The sequence below is a fragment of the Schistocerca nitens genome, chromosome 4 (genome assembly GCF_023898315.1).
Source record: "Schistocerca nitens isolate TAMUIC-IGC-003100 chromosome 4, iqSchNite1.1, whole genome shotgun sequence".
Taxonomy (NCBI): Eukaryota; Metazoa; Arthropoda; class Insecta; order Orthoptera; family Acrididae; genus Schistocerca; species Schistocerca nitens.
Window position 1 is genome coordinate 316,612,612 of NC_064617.1, and position 19,979 is coordinate 316,632,590.

Sequence of the window (19,979 nt, forward strand, 5' to 3'; positions counted from 1 at the left end):
TTTTTGTTTGCTCGTGAAAATGTTCCGCACCACTATCGCACACACTTTTCTCATGTTAAACTCGTTACGTAAAATTTGTCTTACGCATTCTTTGTCAATACTTACATTTTAACCAATCGATCGAATACTCAGTAGGGGGAGATCAAATCATATCTATTTTTTCGATATTTTATCGATTTTGATGTTAAAGGGAGTCTCGCGCATGAGCCACTTTCAACGTCTTCTCGGCCTTCTTGGAAACGCTTGAACCACTCAAAAACAAGCATATGTGATAAGAAGTCTTCTCCATACACTTCTTTTAGTAAAAGATAAATGTCAGTGGCAGTAGTTTCAAGCTTAATATGAAACTTCACGACAATTCGTTACTGCATTATTACAGTTATCATTTTTCCGGCAAAACAAAATAATAGCTCTTACACAAACGAAGGCTACGGGCACACTGATTTGTCTACAGACACCAGAGATGCCGTATTCGACTGAGAAGCCTTCTCGCTTCACAGCTACTGATCGTCCACCTTTGGCACATGCGTAATGACTCTCTGACAGAATCAGTTCCGTTATTTTATAGCCACATTTCGTACAGAGTGTTAAAAATGGTTTGAATGTATTGAGAGATGGTAGAATAAATCGAAACAAGAGAAACAAATTGAATAAACATGGATCTGGAATGACAAAGGCTGAAAGAATTTTGATTGCGAATAAGAGCATAGTTGTTGCATTGGCGCTACGTCAACAAGGTCAACAACGTTCTTCGATGTCTCTCTCTGTCAGAGTACTGTAGGTAAATGTTAGTCCGTGTATGAGATAATCTGCAGCCATTTGCTTGGTTATATTTAAATTGTACTGTAAATTCAGTCATATAAGTGCGTGTTATTGTAGAACAAATTATTCGCAACTGTGTATATGTACCGTTGTCTTACCCACATAAACAAATGACTTCACTTTTGTGTTTACTGTCATTTTGCTGTTTTTACTTACGAAAGGTTAAATACATATTCTTTTATATTTTCCAACAGTTATTAGCAATGGAGGCCAACTAACTAAGTGATATAGCGGATATGATTATCTGCTGTGGTTCAGGAAATGGAAGTGAACTGCGAGGCGACGTCTTCTGTCCTAAAAAATACCTACGTGACATAGTACTATCTGATAAGTTGTTTAGCTCTCTCCAGAACCTTATGAACTGGTGTTCCCTAGCATCCAAAAATTAGTGGCCTCACTGATTCCAAATGTCTGAAATGGAGGAACGTACGCTGCAATTACTGAACGAAAGTACAGGACCAAGTACGCGATTTGCAGCAGTGGAATCCATGAATCAATCTTATGTCTGAGGCGCACTTCAGGAGCAGTCGCTCTGCTTGAAAGAATGTACTACTCCTTACGCTGAAGGCAGACGGATGTATTGCCATGGATCAACTTCACGTTGAGCTGTTCTTAAGAACAAGTGTTCAGATCTTAGAAAGCAACGTTTCCGGACCCAAATTTTCATTGGACTTATTTTCCTTATTTCTTTAAAAACGCTGCCTAACATAAAAAGTAAAGCACCAAGAAGAGAAGGAGGAAAGGAAATGAAAATTCACGGGCTGAGAAGATGTGCGATGTTATTGCGGTGATTACAAAATTGAATCAAATTGACAAAGAACTTGGCAGTACGAATCCTCTTATCAGTGTGACAATACAACACATTTCGTCGGACGGGCGCTCTGATTCTATTGGAAAGAGTGTCATATAGCTGCTGGATCCTCTCCTGAGGCGAGTTGGGCTTCAACTAACTGGCTCTTGGTTTCCTGGTTACAGACACTGCGACGAAGTTGATAATGTTCTTAAAACAGCGCAAGCTGTTTTACTCCAGATTGTCAGAATTGTAATGAAAGTAGACACTATTTACTTGGCGCTAACACTTTTTACTTACATTTCGTATTATTGTTATTATTAATTTTATCATTATCATTGTCATTACTATTATTATTATTGTTATTTTTGACCCACGAACTATTAATAATTTCTTCCCAACGTATATTGTGAATTTTTCTTGAACTTTTAAATTTGTATTAAATCGAAAAACTAACGTTTGCTGCAAAGATGGACAAAATTTCAAGATTAGTATGTTAATAATTATACTCACCTGTAACCCGTACAGTACTATTCCAACATTGTCTCTCGTTTGTACATTTTACAAGAAGTTTAAAATACAATGAAGTGCCAAAGAAACTGGTATAGGCATACGTATTCAAATACAGAGATATGTAAACAGGCAGAATACGGCGCTGCGGTCGGTAACGCCTGTATTACACAATTGTCTGGTGCAGTTGTTAGATCGGTTACAGCTGCTACAATGGCAGGTTATCAAGATTTAAGTGAGTTTGGACGTGGTGTTACAGTCGGTGCACGAGAGATGGGACACAGCATCTTCGAAGTAGTGATGAAGTGGGGATTTTCCAGTACGGCCATTCCACGAGTGTACCGTGAATATCAGGAAACCGGTAAAACATCGAATCTCCGACATCGCTGAGGTCAGAAAAAGATCCTGCAAGAATGGGACCAACGACGACTGAAGAGAATCGTTCAACGTGATGGAATTGCAGGGCCATCAACAAATGTCAGCGTGCGAACCATAGAACGAAACATCATCCATACGGGCTTTCGGAGCTGAAGGCCCACTCATGTACACTTGGTGACTGTACGACAGAAAGCTTTACGCCTCGCCCGGGCCTCTCAACACCGACACTGGACTGTGATGACTGGAAACAAGTTGCCTGGTCGGACGAGTCTAGTTTCAAATTGTATCGAGCGGATGGACGTGGACGGGTATGGAGACGATGTCATGAATCCATGGACCATGCCTGTCATCAGGGGACTGTTCAAGCTAGTGGAGGCTCTGTAATGGTGTGAGGCGTGTGCAGTTTGAGTGATAGTGAACCTCTGATACGTCTAAATACGACTCTGACAAGTGACACGTACGTAAACATCCTGTCTGATCACCTGCATCCATTCATGCCCTTTGTGCATTCCGACGGACTTGGGCAATTCCAGCAGGACAATGCAACACACAACACGCACAGAATTGCTAGAGTGGCTCCAGGAATACTCCCCAGACATGAACATTATTGAGCATATCTGGGATGCCTTGCAACGTGCTGTTCAGAAGAGATCTCTACCCCCCTTGTACTGTTACGGATGTATGGACAGCCCTGCAGGATTTATGGTGTCAGTTCCCTCCAGCATTACTTCGAACATTAGTGGGGTCCATACTACGTCGTGTTGCGGCATTTCTGCGTGGTCGCGGGAGCCCTACAAAATATTAGACAGGCGTACCAGTTTCTTTGGCTCTTCAGGGTTGAATAATTCGGAATAATTGTAAAGAATAACCTTATGGCTAACAGTTTGATTGGTAACAGAAGTACTTACAAATTGTCACTATAAGTAATACAAAGTAAGTAAAAATTAAGTAATTTCATAAATAACTCGCAAGAATATAGGCTCTGGCGCGCAAGTGTCACAACTGTAATTAATGTATTTTCAAATAACTTCCGGGAATTCAGCCAGGTAACACTTTCAGCAACCGCCGATATTTCGGCGGGAGAACACCCCGCCATTTTCAAGGCAAACTGCAACGGACAGGCGGCGTAGATGCAAATTTAAACACAGATACATTTCCTCCCCGTAGAGGTAAACAATGTGAGACCTGAGTTTCTCCTGGCGTATACAACTTTCAAATAACTTCCGGGAATTCAGCCAGGTAACACTTTCAGCAACCGCCGATATTTCGGCGGGAGAACACCCCACCATTTTCAAGGCAAACTGCAACGGACAGGCGGCGTACATGCAAATTTAAACACCGATACATTGAAATATCGGCGGTTGCTGAAAGTGTTACCTGGCTGAATTCCCGGAAGTTATTTGAAAGTTGTATACGCCAGGAGAAACTCAGGTCTCACATTGTAATTAATGTAGTTCATATGCAAATCATTTGAGTAAAAACTGGCCAGGTACGAGTAGGACTCGAGCATGAAGGGTTCCGTAAAAACTTAATTGTATATGTAGAAAGTTCATCCAGTCTGGAAATCGAGAATGTCGACGATTTTTGGATTTTCTCGACATCGATACTGACAAGATATCGGTCCCAGGGATTTCAATACTTTTGCTAATGTTCCAATTTCAAGTTGGAAGTTGGATAATAAATGACAAAATAAATATTTTTCCTGTGATTTAATTACAAATCAACAACTTCCTGTTTCTTTACCTTTACTTGTACTGTGAAACCTTTCTTCTCGCCAAATTTCAGGATTCAGCGTCAAGAGGAAGTGCTCTATAGGTTTTAATGAGTGAAATGCATCAAAATATGTGACGTAAATGCCTTGTCTTTGATTGCATTAACTTAGAAGCTTCACATTCTTACATCGCCAAGGCACCTTAGACCTTAGTGACATAAATTTCAACTTGATACGTCTATTCCTTCGTGAGGAAAATGATTTTGAACAGTAGGACAGACAGAAAGATGGATAACAATATGATCCCATAAGGGTTCCGTTTTTACAAACTGAGGTGCGGAAAGCTAAATATGTATCAATAGTTTCTTAAAAACAAGGACATGAAAGACTAAATTTCATAGTAACAAATGTATGTGGAAAAACTGTAATTTTTTACGTAGTTTAGTTCCAGACTTTGTACAAGGAAGACGTTTATCCGTGTATGTTGTGTATAGGATGAAATTTAGTGCAATAAATAATTTTAGCAATGGTTGAATCTTGTAGAAACTATTTTGTGGAGAAGAAAATTTAAGGGTAACTTAATCAGAAAACTTGAAGCGTTTCATTTGTGACAGCAAACTATCTCTTAAAATCCAATAAACCCTTGCATCAATAAGTTATTCTCTAGACAACTGATGATGACAATGTGCACAGTCCAATCTAGCCACTGTCACGAATGATGATGATGATGATGAAATGAAGAGGACAACACAAACTCCCAAACCCGGCTGGGAATTGAACTCGGGACCCCGTGATCCAGAGACAGCAACGCTAGTCACTAGACCACAAGCTGCGGACCTAGACAACTGAAGTAACAAAAACAACCACTGAAGAAGTAGTTTTTACTTGTCTTGAACCAAATATCTTTTAACTGTTCTAACTGCGCGTCGTATTAAAGACATATTTCACCTGTATACGTTCACAGTAAGATTGCGAGACAACGCAATTTTGTTTACTGATCAGCAACAAATAAAGAGAGTGAGGGAAGTTAGACAATGCAGAATCCACTGGTGGCAGCATTTCTGTATCGCGCATTCTTCCCATCGGCAGAGAGTGCGTCAAGATGAAAAGGAAGCACAAATTAGTAAGAACAGAACGACAGTAAAAAAGCAATAGATACACTGATTGGCGTGTAATAGCTTGCAGGTGGTACTCACTGGTGCGGCAGGGCGCGTACTCGGTGATGCGGCGGAACTCGTCCCTGGCCACGTAGCACGTGCCCACAGGGTCCTCGAAGGGCTCCGGCGCCGTCGGCGGGAAGAACACGTACCGCGGCGCGCACGCCTGCAACACCACGAGGCATACCGTGACAGTTTACTTCACAGGTTGATACGTCAGCCGCTCGCACACGTAGTCGGAAGATCGATCAGTTCTACGTCTACATATTCAGGCTGTTTCGAAGTCTTTGCATGTAACTTCTAGGGGCGACAGATCACAACATGGGGAACAACTTCTGTTAGAGGCAAAATGTTCGCTGACGCTTCCCGGCAACTCCAGGCGTCGTTCTATCGAATCCACCGGTCCTGGGACGACAAGATTTGAACGAACTTGTAGGACCTACTAACCGGGTGTGCAGCATCTGCATACTAGCTAAACCATTAAACTGATACGGTGATTTTTCAACAAGAAAACCTTAAGAATGAGTGTCTCTCAGCGGAAAAAGATATTTTAGAAGCTCGGCCAACCTCCTTCCACGCGGAACAGACCACTGGATGATAGGCAACACACATTGCATATGAACAGTGCAGAATGCCTACGCCTACTGCCTTTCAGGTGCATAACCTATACCTCACTCCTAGATATTTGATGCAAAGACTTTGAAGCACCCGGTATACTCCACAAGCCACTGTACAGTGCATGTTGGAAAGCACATCATACCAACATTGTCGATTTTCTTTCCTGTTCCATTCTCGTATTGAGCGAGGGAAATATGATCGTCTACATGCCTCTGTACCTGCCCTAATCCTCTTATTCCCATGATCTAAACGCGAAATGTGTGATAGTGGCAGGATAATGGGCACACAGTTCCCTTCGAACACAGCTTCTCTAAATTTAACCAACAGGGTTTCTTCAGGACTAAGTCCTCCAATAACATTTACGTTCCCCGAGCAACACTGTTAGAGTTTCGTATGAGCTACGAATGTCTTCTGCCAGCCTACATGTTAAGAACTCCAAGCAATGGAACAAAACTCTAGAATTGGTCGCTTCAGCATTTTGTATGAGTAAATGTAAGCATAGCTCTGGAACGCCATGAGCCATTTGTAACTACACTACTGGCCATTAAAATTGCTACACCACGAAGATGACGTGCTACAGACGCGAAATTTAACCGACAGGAAGAAGATGGTGTGATATGCAAATGATTAGCTTTTCAGAGCATTCACACAAGGTTGGCGCCGGTGGCGACACCTACAACGTGCTAACATGAGGAAAGTTTCCAACCGATTTCTCAAGCACAAACAGCAGTTGACCGACGTTGCCTGGTGAAAGGTTGTTGTGATACCTCGACTATGGAGGAGAAATGCGTACCATCACGTTTGCGACTTTGATAAAGGTCGGATTGTAGCCTATCGCGATTGCGGTTTATCGTGTCGTGACATTGCTGCTCGCGTTGGTCGAGATCCGATGACTGTTAGGGGAATATGGAATCGGTGGGTTCAGGAGTGTAATACGGAACGCCGTGCTGGATCCCAAAGGCCTCGTATCACAAGCAGTCGAGATGACAGGCATCTTACCCGCATGGCTGCAACGGATCGTGCAGACACGTCTCGATTCCTGAGTCAATAGATGGGGACGTTTGCAAGACAACAACCATCTGCACGAACAGTTCGACGACGTTTGCAGCAGCATGGACTATCAGCTCGGAGACCATGGTTGCGGTTACCCTTGACGCTGCATCACAGACAGGAGCGCCTGCGATGGAGTACTCGACGACGAACCTGGGTGCACGAATGGCAAAACGTCATTTTTTCGGATGAATCCAGGTTCTGTTTGCAGCATCATGATGGTCGCATCCATGTTTGGCGACATCGCGGTGAACGCACATTGGAAGCGTGTATTCGTCATCGCCATACTGGCTTATCACCCGGCGTGATGGTATGGGGTGCCATCGATTACACTTTTCAGTCACCTCTTGTTCGCATTGACAGCACTTTAAACAGTGGACGTTACGTTTCAGATGTGTTACGACCCGTGGCTCTAGCCTTCATTCGATCCCTGCGAAACCCTACATTTCGGCAGGCTAATGCACGACCGCATGTTGCAGGTCCTGTGTGGGCCTTTCTCGATACAGAAAATGTTCGACTGCTGCCCTGGCCAGCACATCCTCCAGATGTCTCACCAATTGAAAACGTCTGGTCAACGGTGGCCGAACAACTTGCTCGTCACAATACGCCAGTCACTACTCTTGATGAACTGTGGTATTGTGTTGAAGCTGCATGGGCAGCTGTACCTGTACACGCCATCCAAGCTCTGTTTGACTCAATGCCCAGGCGTATCAAGGCCGTTATTACGGCCAGAGGTGGTTGTTCTGGGTACTGATTTCTCAGGATCTACGCATCCAAATTGCGTGAAAATGTAACCACATGTCAGTTCTAGTATAATATATTTGTCCAATGAATACCCGTTTATCATCTGCATTTCTTCTTGGTGTAGCAATTTTAATGGCCAGTAGTGTAACTCGCTACGTTATAGTTTACTATCTGGAAATAATGTTCGTAAAACGCTCATAACAATTTTAGCAACCTTAGTAACGAACAATATTACTGCCGAATCCATTGTTTTCGCGGCAACTAGGCTGGTAATGATCAGTTGTGATGTGTGATGACAGTTAGGCTCTTGGGTTTGGGGGGGGGGGGGGGGCAGGCAGTGGTGGGAATGGATGACATGTAAAGCACAACACTGGAGCTCAATCAAGCTTGATAGACATACCACTTGTCCTCTGAGTCATTTGTAGGACCAGGACGTTGGGTTGGAGAAGGGGAGAGGATGAATTACTGTTAAGCTTTATTTACCCTCAGACCGACTTCTAGCTGCTCCGCAATATGAACCACATGTCCTCTTGGCTTTATACAGACCGCAAAACTCACAAAAGAGAGAGAGAGAAAGGCGTGTACTATTTCACTCCTGCTGTACGGTTTCGACACAAAGTAATTCATCTAGAGTCCCGTTAGTAATATCCTAACTTTTTGCTCTCCTGGTTTTTCAGGATGATATCAACTAGTTTGATTTCTGTGCCGCCGTATCACTTTCGAGACAATGAATTCGGAAGAATTTAAAACATCTGACACAAGATTAACACTTCTGTGGTGACGGTAGCCATCGATAAGAACAAAAAGTTAATACTTAAAAAAGTAAGCAACAAAATAACGCTATTAATTATGTGTGTCGATTTTTTCAGTTCATAAAGTCAAACCTACATTGTTACGACTGACCGACGAGGACGAAATATTCCACATTTCGTCCTCATAAAAAAGACTCGGCCCGCAGATGTGGAAACTGATGAAGGGGATGTGAAATTACGGAGTCTTACAGAGTGTCATTTTCCCTCAGTCAAGACGTGAACGCAGAACGGTAGCGAAGTAATTCTGTGCCCCTGGGAGAAGTGGAAAAGCCCCGGCCCTCCTCCCCCTCCCTTCAGACTACCTTCTTGCAGTTTTTTCTAAGGGGATTGAACACATTTCATAATCTTATAAAGAGTTTCAATAAAATTTATTGAAAAGTATTACTTAAACGAACTTTATTGGTATAAAATATTGGATACGACAAATTAAATATATCATTGGAGTGAATAAATTACAAATTACATACACTTCCAGAACAAGTTGAAAATAAAACAAAGTCTATATCTTATTGTTTTTGGCAGCTACTGTGATCTGATTTTAGTGCTAATAAATAACAGATATTTCTAGTGACTCACAAACTATTCATAATGCACAAATATTAATTAGAAAGAAAGAAAAAGGGCTATCTATTCGTATCTTATTAAACGACTATCCCAGAAGCCCGTAGCGACTGCAGGTTGTCTATCTCACAAAATTATGTCATTGTACGACGCATAGTTCAGGAAATATGATGTCTTAAACGTTGATATGCCTGAAAAGCCAGTATTTTCTGAGAACGTATTGCATATGGCTCTGACTATTCTCATCCAGTGTTTAGTAATAAGAGAACTTAGCGACTCTCAACTAACTTAAAGAATAATTTCAAACTTTTCTACACTTTTTCTCGCTTACGTCCTTAACATCAAATATTTAACACTTTTACTCGTTAACTAAGGCAATCAGAGATTTGAATCTGTTCTAGGTGAGCTAAATTATTTAAGGAATCGGAGGTTTGCTTGTAATTAAGAATTGAGAAAATATCCCATCCCAGGAATTGTGTTTTTATTATAATTTTACACTGTCATTCCTTGCTTTGAGCGAAGTGAACTCATGTTGTCACTGAAGTTTAGTTTAGCAACTGGGTCGTATTCTATCGACAAGATAGCAAAATTTGACATTCTGCTTTCTCCGATACTCGTCCTGAAGTAGTATTTTTATCAGCTTTAATTTGTTGAAAGTGCGTTCACAGTATGCTGCAGTCACTGGCATATCCTCAAAACAATTTCGATATTTAGGTGAGGACCTCTTAACCCATTATTTGAAAAAAGCTTCAAAATACGAATTACGAAGCCGTGTCAGTACTCTTCATCACCTCTTTCCCTTTAACTTAGGAGCAGTTATTTCGTTGACTAGCTCCATCGTATAAATACGCTGACCGAAAGAAAATCACAGCACAAAATTTAGAGTGAAGAAATTTCGGGAATACATTCGCACAGGCAACTTAAGTGATTAACATGACAAGATCACAGGTTAATGTAAGCGCGAGATAAGTTACTGCAAATGTCAAATGCTAGCACATTAATAACCCGTGTAACCGGCAGAATGTTGCAAGCAAGCACGCAAACGTGCATACATTGTGTTGTACAGGTGCCGGATGTCAATTTTTGGGATGGAGTTCCACGCCTGTTGCACTTAGGCGGTCAATACAGGAACGGTAATGCCGTTTTTGGAGTTGTCGTCCGATGATGTCCCATATATGCTCGATTGGAGACAGATCTGCGGATCGAGCAGCCCAAGGCCACATGTCGACGTTCTGTAGGGATACTCTGTTTCAACAGCGGTATGTGGGCGAGAGTTATCCTGTTGGAAAAACGCTCCCTGGAATGATGTTCATGAATAGCAGCACAAAACGCCGAATCACCAGTTTTACGTACAAGTTTGCAGCCAGGGTGCGTGGATAACAACGAGAGCGCTCGTGCCGCCATACGAAAACGCCAGACCATAACTGCAGGTGAGGATCCAGTGTGTCTACACACAGACAGGATGGTTGCAGGCCCTCACCTGGCCTCGTCCTAAACAAAACAGGGCCATCTCTGACATCGAGGCAGAAACAGGTTTCATCCGCACTGCCGTCCAATGAGCTCTCACAAATGGTGATGGTAACTGTAATGGTTTGTGGTAAGTGGACTGCACGAAACAGAGTTTCTGGCTTGGAGTAGTCCTTGAAGTAACGGGATTGTAACAGTTCGTTTTGTCACTGTAGTACTAATTGCCGCTCAAATTGCTGCTGCAGATGCACTACGATGTGACAGAGCCACACGCCCAATGCGATGGTCTTCCGTCTTGGTAGAACCACGCGGCCGTCCAGAGCCCGGGTTTCTTGCGACCGTACATTCTCCTGAACGCCGCTGCCAGCAATCATCTATAGTCGCTACATTCCTACCAAGTATTTCTGCAGTATCGCAGAAGAGACATCCAGCTTGTCGTATTCCTATTACATGACCTCGTTCAAACTCAATGAGGTGCTGATAATGGCGTCTTTCTCACCTTGAACGTATTATTGAGTAACATCAATTCACCACGTCCAACCTCAACTACACTCACGACTGTTTTCAGGTGTAGAAACATGCCTATCAACTTTCGTTTATGCCGCATAACTCCTCCTTGGTGTTGCAATTTTTTTCCGTCATTGTACCTCTGCTATATTTAGCACCAAAATCAGCTGTACATGTTTTTTGTTGTGTTTTCATTTAAGGTGTTTTCTGATGGGTAGTTTTTATTGAAATGGGATAGTATAATACACGTGAGATTTATTTTCCATTTCACTAATTATTTTATAAAATGTTTTGAGCTATAGCTCAAACAGATTCCTCAGTCGGCAGAAATTGGAAGTCTCCGGTCAAAGACTATATTTGATTCCACACACTAGCCGACCTTTGAGATCCTAAGGTCTCTTAGCGAAGCAACAGCAAGAACAGAATTGTCGAACACTGCGGGAGCTGTGTAGGCGACAGCTTTGTTAACCAAGCGCTCTGTTGCCACATAGTCCATATTAGCGATAAACGTTTGTTCGGTTGTAATCGTTTCTTCATGTTGGTGCATGGACGAAACAATACCACAAAAAAGAATATTGTGGCAACACGAGGAGGAAGAAAAGGAACAGGAGAAAGATGAGGAAGAGATTAGTGTTTAACGTCCCGTCGACAATCATGTGATTAGAGGCGGAGCACAATCTCGAATTAGGAAAGGATGAAGAAGGAAAGCGTCCGTGCCCCTTCGGAGGAACCATTCTGGCATTTGCCTGAAGCGTTTTGGAAAAGGACAGAAAACCTAAATCAGGATGGCCGACCTCGGGTTTCAACCGTAGTCCTCCCGAATGCGATTCCGTTGTGCTAACCACTGCGCCACCCCGCATTTACAGTCGCGGGCCAAGTGAAAATGCTGCTCCTCATAGGCAGAATGCAGGAACACAAATTTCAGAAGAATACTTCTTCTACTTAATTCTTGAGCCGTCTCTATTTCTGTTTGCTTTTTTCCATTTAGTTTTTTCTCCCCCTCCGCGGTTTCGCCCTTGGCGTGGGCCTACCTTGCCACCCCTCCGTATTGTCCTTTGTGGATTGAATGGTAGAGGGCGGGGCAAGTATCGAAACAGCGTACCCTCCGCCACGCACTGTAGAGTGGCTCGCGCGATGTGCACGCAGATGCAGCTGCTGCTGCCGACTTCCCCTGGAGGAAGGCCGGAACCGAGTATCCGCGGGCGCAGCCTTTGAGATTGCAGCGGTGGCTCAGCAGCCAGTGTGGACCGGAGTTGTCCGCGCGTGGGCAGTGCGGAGTGTCCGCCCTCTGCAGTGATTCACGGATTCTCGAGACGTGACGCAGGGTGCGCGCTCTGTTGCCTGCGGTTGACGCGCGGCGGGTACCTTTCGAATTGCACGACACTCTTGTTCTGGAGGAGCGCAGAACCAAGGATGGGCGGAGTGGGGGGGAGGGAGGAGGAGGATGTGGTTGGGCCCATGATGCCTCCAATCCTCCAAGGAAACAAAGCCACTGTTTCAACCACATAAACACAAATTATTTTTATTTTCTTTCAATATCCGTCACAGTTGCGAAAATAGTCATTTTATATTGGAGAGGAATTACTTGAATATTTGTTGTTATATGTTCATTTTCTATTATGTGCTCACCATGCACAGAGTTTTCACCTCCATTAGGTGTCATTGTAATGGTGGCGAAAACTCTGTGCATGGTGAACAAATATTAGAAAATGAACATATAACGACACATGCTGAAGTCAAGAAGTAAGTGTTACCATGACAAAAACTAAGTAAAAACACCTCAACATCAAAAACTAAGACATGGTGAAAATTGTGTAGTGTAGTGATACATCCCATTCCTTGAATGAGTAGTATCACATACTTAAATACGTATGTCAGAGGAAAGATATGTTCAGGACTGAGAGTGGTCGATAAATGGTGAGCGCCACATCGTTGGGAGGTGTTTTAAATCGTAAGTGCGGATACCAGAGCCAAGGATCCAGTGACTGTACGGAAGTGGATAGCAATTAGATGATCTACCTGCTGAGTTCCATGGAGCGGCCGTGCGGAGGAAAGAGCTCCATGAAATCTAAGAAGGCAAAATGTCAAAGACAATAAACGTATTGTAATTTTTAATTATCAAGTTGAATATCGGATTTGTCATGTACGAAGTACAGAGAGGCAGTATACGAGTTGGTAGCTGTCCTCATTTATCATGAACTGAGTTGCAATTTTGATGATAATATGAGAAGGTGAATTGAATAACACTTCTTATTTATGTGGTGGAATGAATGAGAACCAGACGATTTTTAGCAGCTTTATCTGCATCCTGTAAGGAGGCGAAGTCTGAGCCAAGTTGGAGAAACAAGGCACACGGATTCAGGGCACAGACTTGCTGGACCCTGATTAGTAATACTTAACGGCGACAGAACATTCGATAAAAAATATTCTTCGTATACAAAAGGAGTGTTCAGGTGGCAACTGTTTTAAGTGTTTGGTGCACGAGGTGAAGTATAACAAATAACCACGCAGCCCAAGCCAACCTGAAACATTTCAGTCGTAGGCCCAAAGCTACTAGCATAAATATCTAATAGCTTCGTGTGAGAAGGAAAATAAACCCACTCAACATAGCATAGAAAGTGCTGAAACATGTCTGGGTAAGAACAAAACTATAAAGGTGTCTTACATGAGGCCGAATTTCTCTCGAATTTTCTTAGCAAGGACGGAAATGAGAAGAACTGCAATATTCACAACATGATTAATAGTCATTTCTTTGTGACGACTGGTTTCGGGCATCGAGTCCAGTTTAAAACCATTGCCTAAAGGGTAAGTGTAGTCGTACAGTACACCAAAGTACGCACGAGTAAATGTTCACATTCGTCGTTACAACATTTGGTTACTCATATGTACATTGGTGAACTTTATCATTAGACTTACGTTTCAGGCTACTGTTTGAAAATGCAGGTGATGGTCCGAAACTAGTCGCTACAAAGAAATGACTATTGTCACGACTGTGACATAGTATCCAAGTTGCTGGTCGTATCCTCCATTATGTTGGAACTTCAAAAATTATTTCTACAAGCTCCGACATAACCGCGGATAAAGACATTGATCCAGGAAGTATAGTAAAAAAGGTCAAATGTGTGTGAAATCTTATGGGACGTAACTGCTAAGGTCATCAGTCCCTAAGCTTACACACTACTTAACCTAAATTATCCTAGGGACAAACACACACACCCATGCCCAAGGGGGGACTCGAACCTCCGCCGGGACCAACCGCACAGTCCATGACTGCAGCGCCCTAGATCGCTCGGCTAATCCCGCGCGGCAGGAAGTATAGAATTTGTTTGTTTCATACCAGTAGATGATTACAAAAATCGTCGTTAGAATATCCATTTCGGTCGATAGTGACCATCTTGAGATCTGATTAAAACGTAACAGATCTTATCTATATTACTAAATGGCTAACCCGGTTCATAATTCATAGTTCATAGTTCATGTCCCAGTTGCAGTATGTCTGTCTAATGGCTTTCAGGGGTAACAAAAAGATGATGTTCAAAATTCCATGTACGCGTTGACCAAATTTAGAAGTCTGTCTTAAGCCACCCTTTAAGAGATATAATACAATAAGAGACGTTTTACAAATAGAGACTATATTGATGTCTTGAGGTAGCGAAACTCATCGGGAGCAAATATACAGGCTACACACATTCAGTATTTGAGAGCACATAGCGACTTGCAACAAACTTTACACATAATTTCAAAACTTTATGAAACTTTTCCTAGCTGACACTCTCCACAAAACGATAAGGAAAAAGATTTATCGTCTACTACATTTTCGCTGTTCACGCTGCCGCATCACGCGTGACGCTTTAATTTACTACTCCTGTCTTAGCAACACATTTTGTAGGCTGTACCCACGTCCTGCAAAACTGACGGTATATCATTGTACGACACGTAGTTCACGAGGTATGACATCATAAACATTTAGATGCGCGTAACACTAGTTGTTGCTTAAAATGGCTAGCAGTAAAATTTCTAAATCACGCATGACATTTTAATTTATTACTCTTTCACTACTAATTCGATAAGCAAGACACTTTGCAGATAGTGTCTACATACATCAACGAATACGCTTGCTAAATTATGTTATTCTGCGACAATCGGTTAATAAGATGTGACTTCACGAAGACAGATGCGTAAAAAAATAAAACGCAGAAAAAAAACGGAGCGCAAATTACCCAGACTATATTCACCCAGAGTTTGATAAAGAGGGCACTTAGTTTCTTCCAACAAATTTTGAACATAATTTCAAACATTTGATAATGCTCTTCTCACATACATGCCGGCCGCTGCGGCCGAGCGGTTCTAGGCGCTTCAGTTCGGAACCGCGCTGCTGCTACGGTCGCAGGTTTGAATTCTGCCTCGGGAATGGATGTGTGAGATGTCCTTAGGTTAGTTAGGTTTAAGTAGTTCAAAGTCTAGGGGACTGATGAACTCAGATGTCAAGTCCCACAGTGCTCAGAGCCATTTTTTCTCGCATACATGTGTAATGTCAAATATTTAACTCATTAACTTTGTAAAGCAATTAGAAGTTTGAAAATGTTTTACGCATACAAGGTCCGCTTTTTAAACGACCGGTGGTTTACTGGTATTACCTAATATAACCCACCCAAAGTGGCACCGTCAGTACGTGCGGAATGCTACTATTACATGCTTCAAGGTGTTGTAGATGAGAAAGTTTTGATAAGCATCCATGACCAAAAATGGATATTTGAATATAAAATAGGTTTGATCATTTCCAAATCTTTCGCTTCATGGTACGTGCACGAACTGTGGAGAGTGCAATTATGATATCAAATCCGACAGATTACGACGATGACTGGTAGAAACTGTTACATTTGCATCTAGGACGATTGACTGCGGTGCCCCACAGACACATTGCATTTCCAGCTTCGAAAAGGACGTCCTTCGTCACACAGAGCAGAACCTTACGACGACTACTTGAAACACTACCTACACGATGGGCTCCTTTAGAGCACGTACACTGTGTGATCAAAAGTATCCGCACACCCCCAAAAACATACGTTTTCCATATTAGGTGCATTGTGCTGCCACCTACTTCCAGGTGCTCCATATCAGACACCTCAGTAGTCGTTAGACATTGTGAGAGAGCAGAATGGGGCGTTCCGAGGAACTCACGGACTTGGAACGTGATCAGGTGACTGGGTGTCACTTGCGTCATACACCTGTACGCGGAATTTCCACACTCCTAAACATCCCTAGGTCCACTGTTTCCGATGTGATAGTGAAGTGAACACATGAAGGGAAGCGTGCAGCACAAAAACGTACAGGCCAACCTCGTTGTTGACTGACAGTGACCGCCGACAGTTGAAGAGGGTCGTTATGTGTAGTAGGCAGACATCTATCCAGACCATCACACAGGAATTCCAAACTGAATAAGGATCCACTGGAAGTACTATGGCAGTTAGGCGGGACGTGAGAAAACTTGGATTTCATAAGCCACGCATCAAGCCGGTAAATGCCAAACGACGCCTCGCTTGGTGTAAAGAGGGTAAACATTGGACGATTGTTCAGTGGAAAAACGTTGTGTGGAGTGACGAATCGCGGTACACAATGTGGCGATCCGATGGCAGGGTGTGGGTATGGCAAATGCCCGGTGAATGTCATCTGCCAGCGCGTGTAGTACCAACAGTAAAATTTGGAGGCGATGGTGTTATTGTGTGGTCGTGTTTTTCATGGAGGGGGCTTGCACCCCTTGTTGTTTTGCGCAGCACTATCACAGCACAGGCCTACATTGATTTTTTAAACACCTTCTTGCTTCCCACTGTTGGAGAGCAATTTGGGGATGGTGATTGCATCTTTCAACACGATGGAGCGCTTGCTAATAATGCACGGCCTGTGGTGGAGAGGCTACACGGCAATAACATCCCTATAATGAACTGGCCTGCACAGTGTCCTGACCTGAATCCCACAGAACACGTTTTGGAACGCCGACTTCGTGCCAGGCCTCACCGACCGACATCGATACCTCTCCTCAGTGCAGCAATCCGTGAAGACTGGGCTGCCATTCCCCAAGAAACCTTCCAGCACCTGACTGAACTTATGCCTGCGAGAGTGGAATTTGTCATCAAGGCTAAGGGGGAGGGGCACACCATATTTAATTCCAGCATTACCGATGGAGGGCTGCCACGAACTTGTAAATAATTTTCAGCCAGGTGTCCGGAAACTTTTGATAAAATAGTGTAGGTCGGACCTCAATGTTTTCGCTGTGGGCGTACTGTGATACAAGGGATTTGAAAGGGATCCAACTTTCAATGCTAGTTTACATCCAAACCGTACATTTACCAACTAGAGTTCCTTATCACAACTTTGTCTATTATGTCCCACATATACCGGTATTATTAAAATGATTCGCATATTTTACTGTCATTATTAGTCTCTTCTTCCCCATGAACCATGGACCTTGCCGTTGGTGGGGAGGCTTGCGTGCCTCAGCGATACAGATGGCCGTACCGTAGGTGCAACCACAACGGAGGGGTATCTGTTGAGAGGCCAGACAAACATGTGGTTCCTGAAGAGGGGCAGCAGCCTTTTCAGTAGTTGCAGGGGCAACAGTCTGGATGATTGACTGATCTGGCCTTGTAACATTAACCAAAACGGCCTTGCTGTGCTGGTACTGCGAACGGCTGAAAGCAAGGGGAAACTACAGCCGTAATTTTTCCCGAGGACATGCAGCTTTACTGTATGGTTATATGATGATGGCGTCCTCTTGGGTAAAATATTCCGGAGGTAAAATAGTCCCCCATTCGGATCTCCGGGCGGGGACTACTCAAGAGGACGTCGTTATCAGGAGAAAGAAAACTGGCGTTCTACGGATCGGAGCGTGGAATGTCAGATCCCTTAATCGGGCAGGTAGGTTAGAAAATTTAAAAACGGAAATGGATAGGTTAAAGTTAGATATAGTGGGAATTAGTGAAGTTCGGTGGCAGGAGGAACAAGACTTTTGTTCAGGTGATTACAGGGTTATAAATACAAAATCAAATAGGGGTAATGCAGGAGTAGGTTTAATAATGAATAAAAAATAGGAGTGCGGGTTAGCTACTACAAACAACATAGTGAACGCATTATTGTGGCCAAGATAGACACAAAGCCCATGCCTACTACAGTGGTACAAGTTTATATGCCAACTAGCTCTGCAGATGATGAAGAAATTGATGAAATGTATGACGAGATAAAAGAAATTATTCAGGTAGTGAAGGGAGACGAAAATTTAATAGCCATGGGTGACTGGAATTCGTTAGTAGGAAAAGGGAGAGAAGGAAACATAGTAGGTGAATATGGATTGGGGGGAAGAAATGGAAGAGGAAGCCGCCTTGTAGAATTTTGCACAGAGCATAACTTAATCATAGCTAACACTTGGTTCAAGAATCATAAATGAAGGTTGTATACCTGGAAGAATCCTGGAGATACCAAAAGATATCAGATAGATTATATAATGGTAAGACATAGATTTAGGAACCAGGTTTTAAATTGTAACACATTTCCAGGGGCAGATGTGGATTCTGACCACAATCTATTGGTTATGAACTGCAGATAGAAACTGAAGAAACTGCAAAAAGGTGGGAATTTAACGAGATGAGACCTGGATAAACTGAAAGAACCAGAGGTCGTAGAGAGTTTCAGGGAGAGCATAAGGGAACAATTGACAGGAATGGGGGAAAGAAATACAGTAGAAGAAGAATGGGTAGCTCTGAGGGATGAAGTAGTGAAGGCAGCAGAGGATCAAGTAGGTAAAAAGACGAGGGCTAATAGAAATCCTTGGGTAACAGAAGAAATATTGAATTTAATTGATGAAAGGAGAAAATTTAAAAATGCAGTAAATGAAGCAGGCAAAAAGGAATACAAACGTCTCAAAAATGAGATCGACAGGAAGTGCAAAATGGCTAAGCATGGATGGATAGAGGACAAATGTAAGGATGTAGAGGCTTGTCTCACTAGGGGTAAGATAGATACTGCCTACAGGAAAATTAAAGAGACCTTTGGAGAGAAGAGAACCACTTGTATGAATATCGAGAGCTCAGATGGCAACCCAGTTCTAAGCAAAGAAGGAAAGGCAGAAAGGTGGAAGGAGTATATAGAGGGTTTATACAAGGGCGATGTACTTGAGGACAATATTATGGAAATGGAAGAGGATGTAGATGAAATGGGAGACAAGATACTGCGTGAAGAGTTTGACAGAGCACTGAAAGACCTGAGTCGAAACAAGGCCCCGGGAGTAGACAACATTCCATTAGAACTACTGATGGCCTTGGGAGAGCCAGTCATGACAAAACTCTACCACCTGATGAGCAAGATGTATGAGTCAGGCGAAATACCCACAGACTTCAAGAAGAATATAATAATTCCAATCCCAAACAAAGCAGGTGTTGACAGATGTGAAAATTACCGAACTATCAGTTTAATACGTCACAGCTGCAAAATACTAACACGAATTCTTTACAGACGAATGGAAAAACTGGTAGAAGCCGACCTCGGGGAAGATCAGTTTGGATTCCGTAGAAATGTTGGAACACGTGAGGCAATACTAACCTTACGACTTATCTTAGAAGAAAGATTAAGAAAAGGCAAACCTACGTTTCTAGCATTTGTAGACTTAGAGAAAGCTTTTGACAACGTTAACTGGAATACTCTCTTTCAAATTCTGAAGGTGGCAGGTGTAAAATACAGGGAGCGAAAGGCTATTTACAATTTGTACAGAAACCAGATGGCAGTTATAAGAGTCGAGGGACATGAAAGGGAAGCAGTGGTTGGTAAAGGAGTGAGACAGGGTTGTAGCCTCTCCCCGATGT

The 19,979-nt window shown here is 42.9% G+C and overlaps 1 protein-coding gene across 2 annotated transcripts in view; it reads right to left on the reverse strand.

The window, feature by feature from the left end:
* LOC126251737 (integrin alpha-PS2-like) overlaps window positions 1-19,979 on the reverse strand; it is an 836,605-nt gene that overhangs the window by 256,235 nt on the left and 560,391 nt on the right. For both annotated transcript variants that reach the window (XM_049952346.1, XM_049952345.1), the window contains exon 4: window positions 5,408-5,534. In XM_049952346.1, coding sequence (XP_049808303.1) covers window positions 5,408-5,534 — 127 coding nt within the window. The remainder of the gene's footprint in view (window positions 1-5,407; window positions 5,535-19,979) is intronic.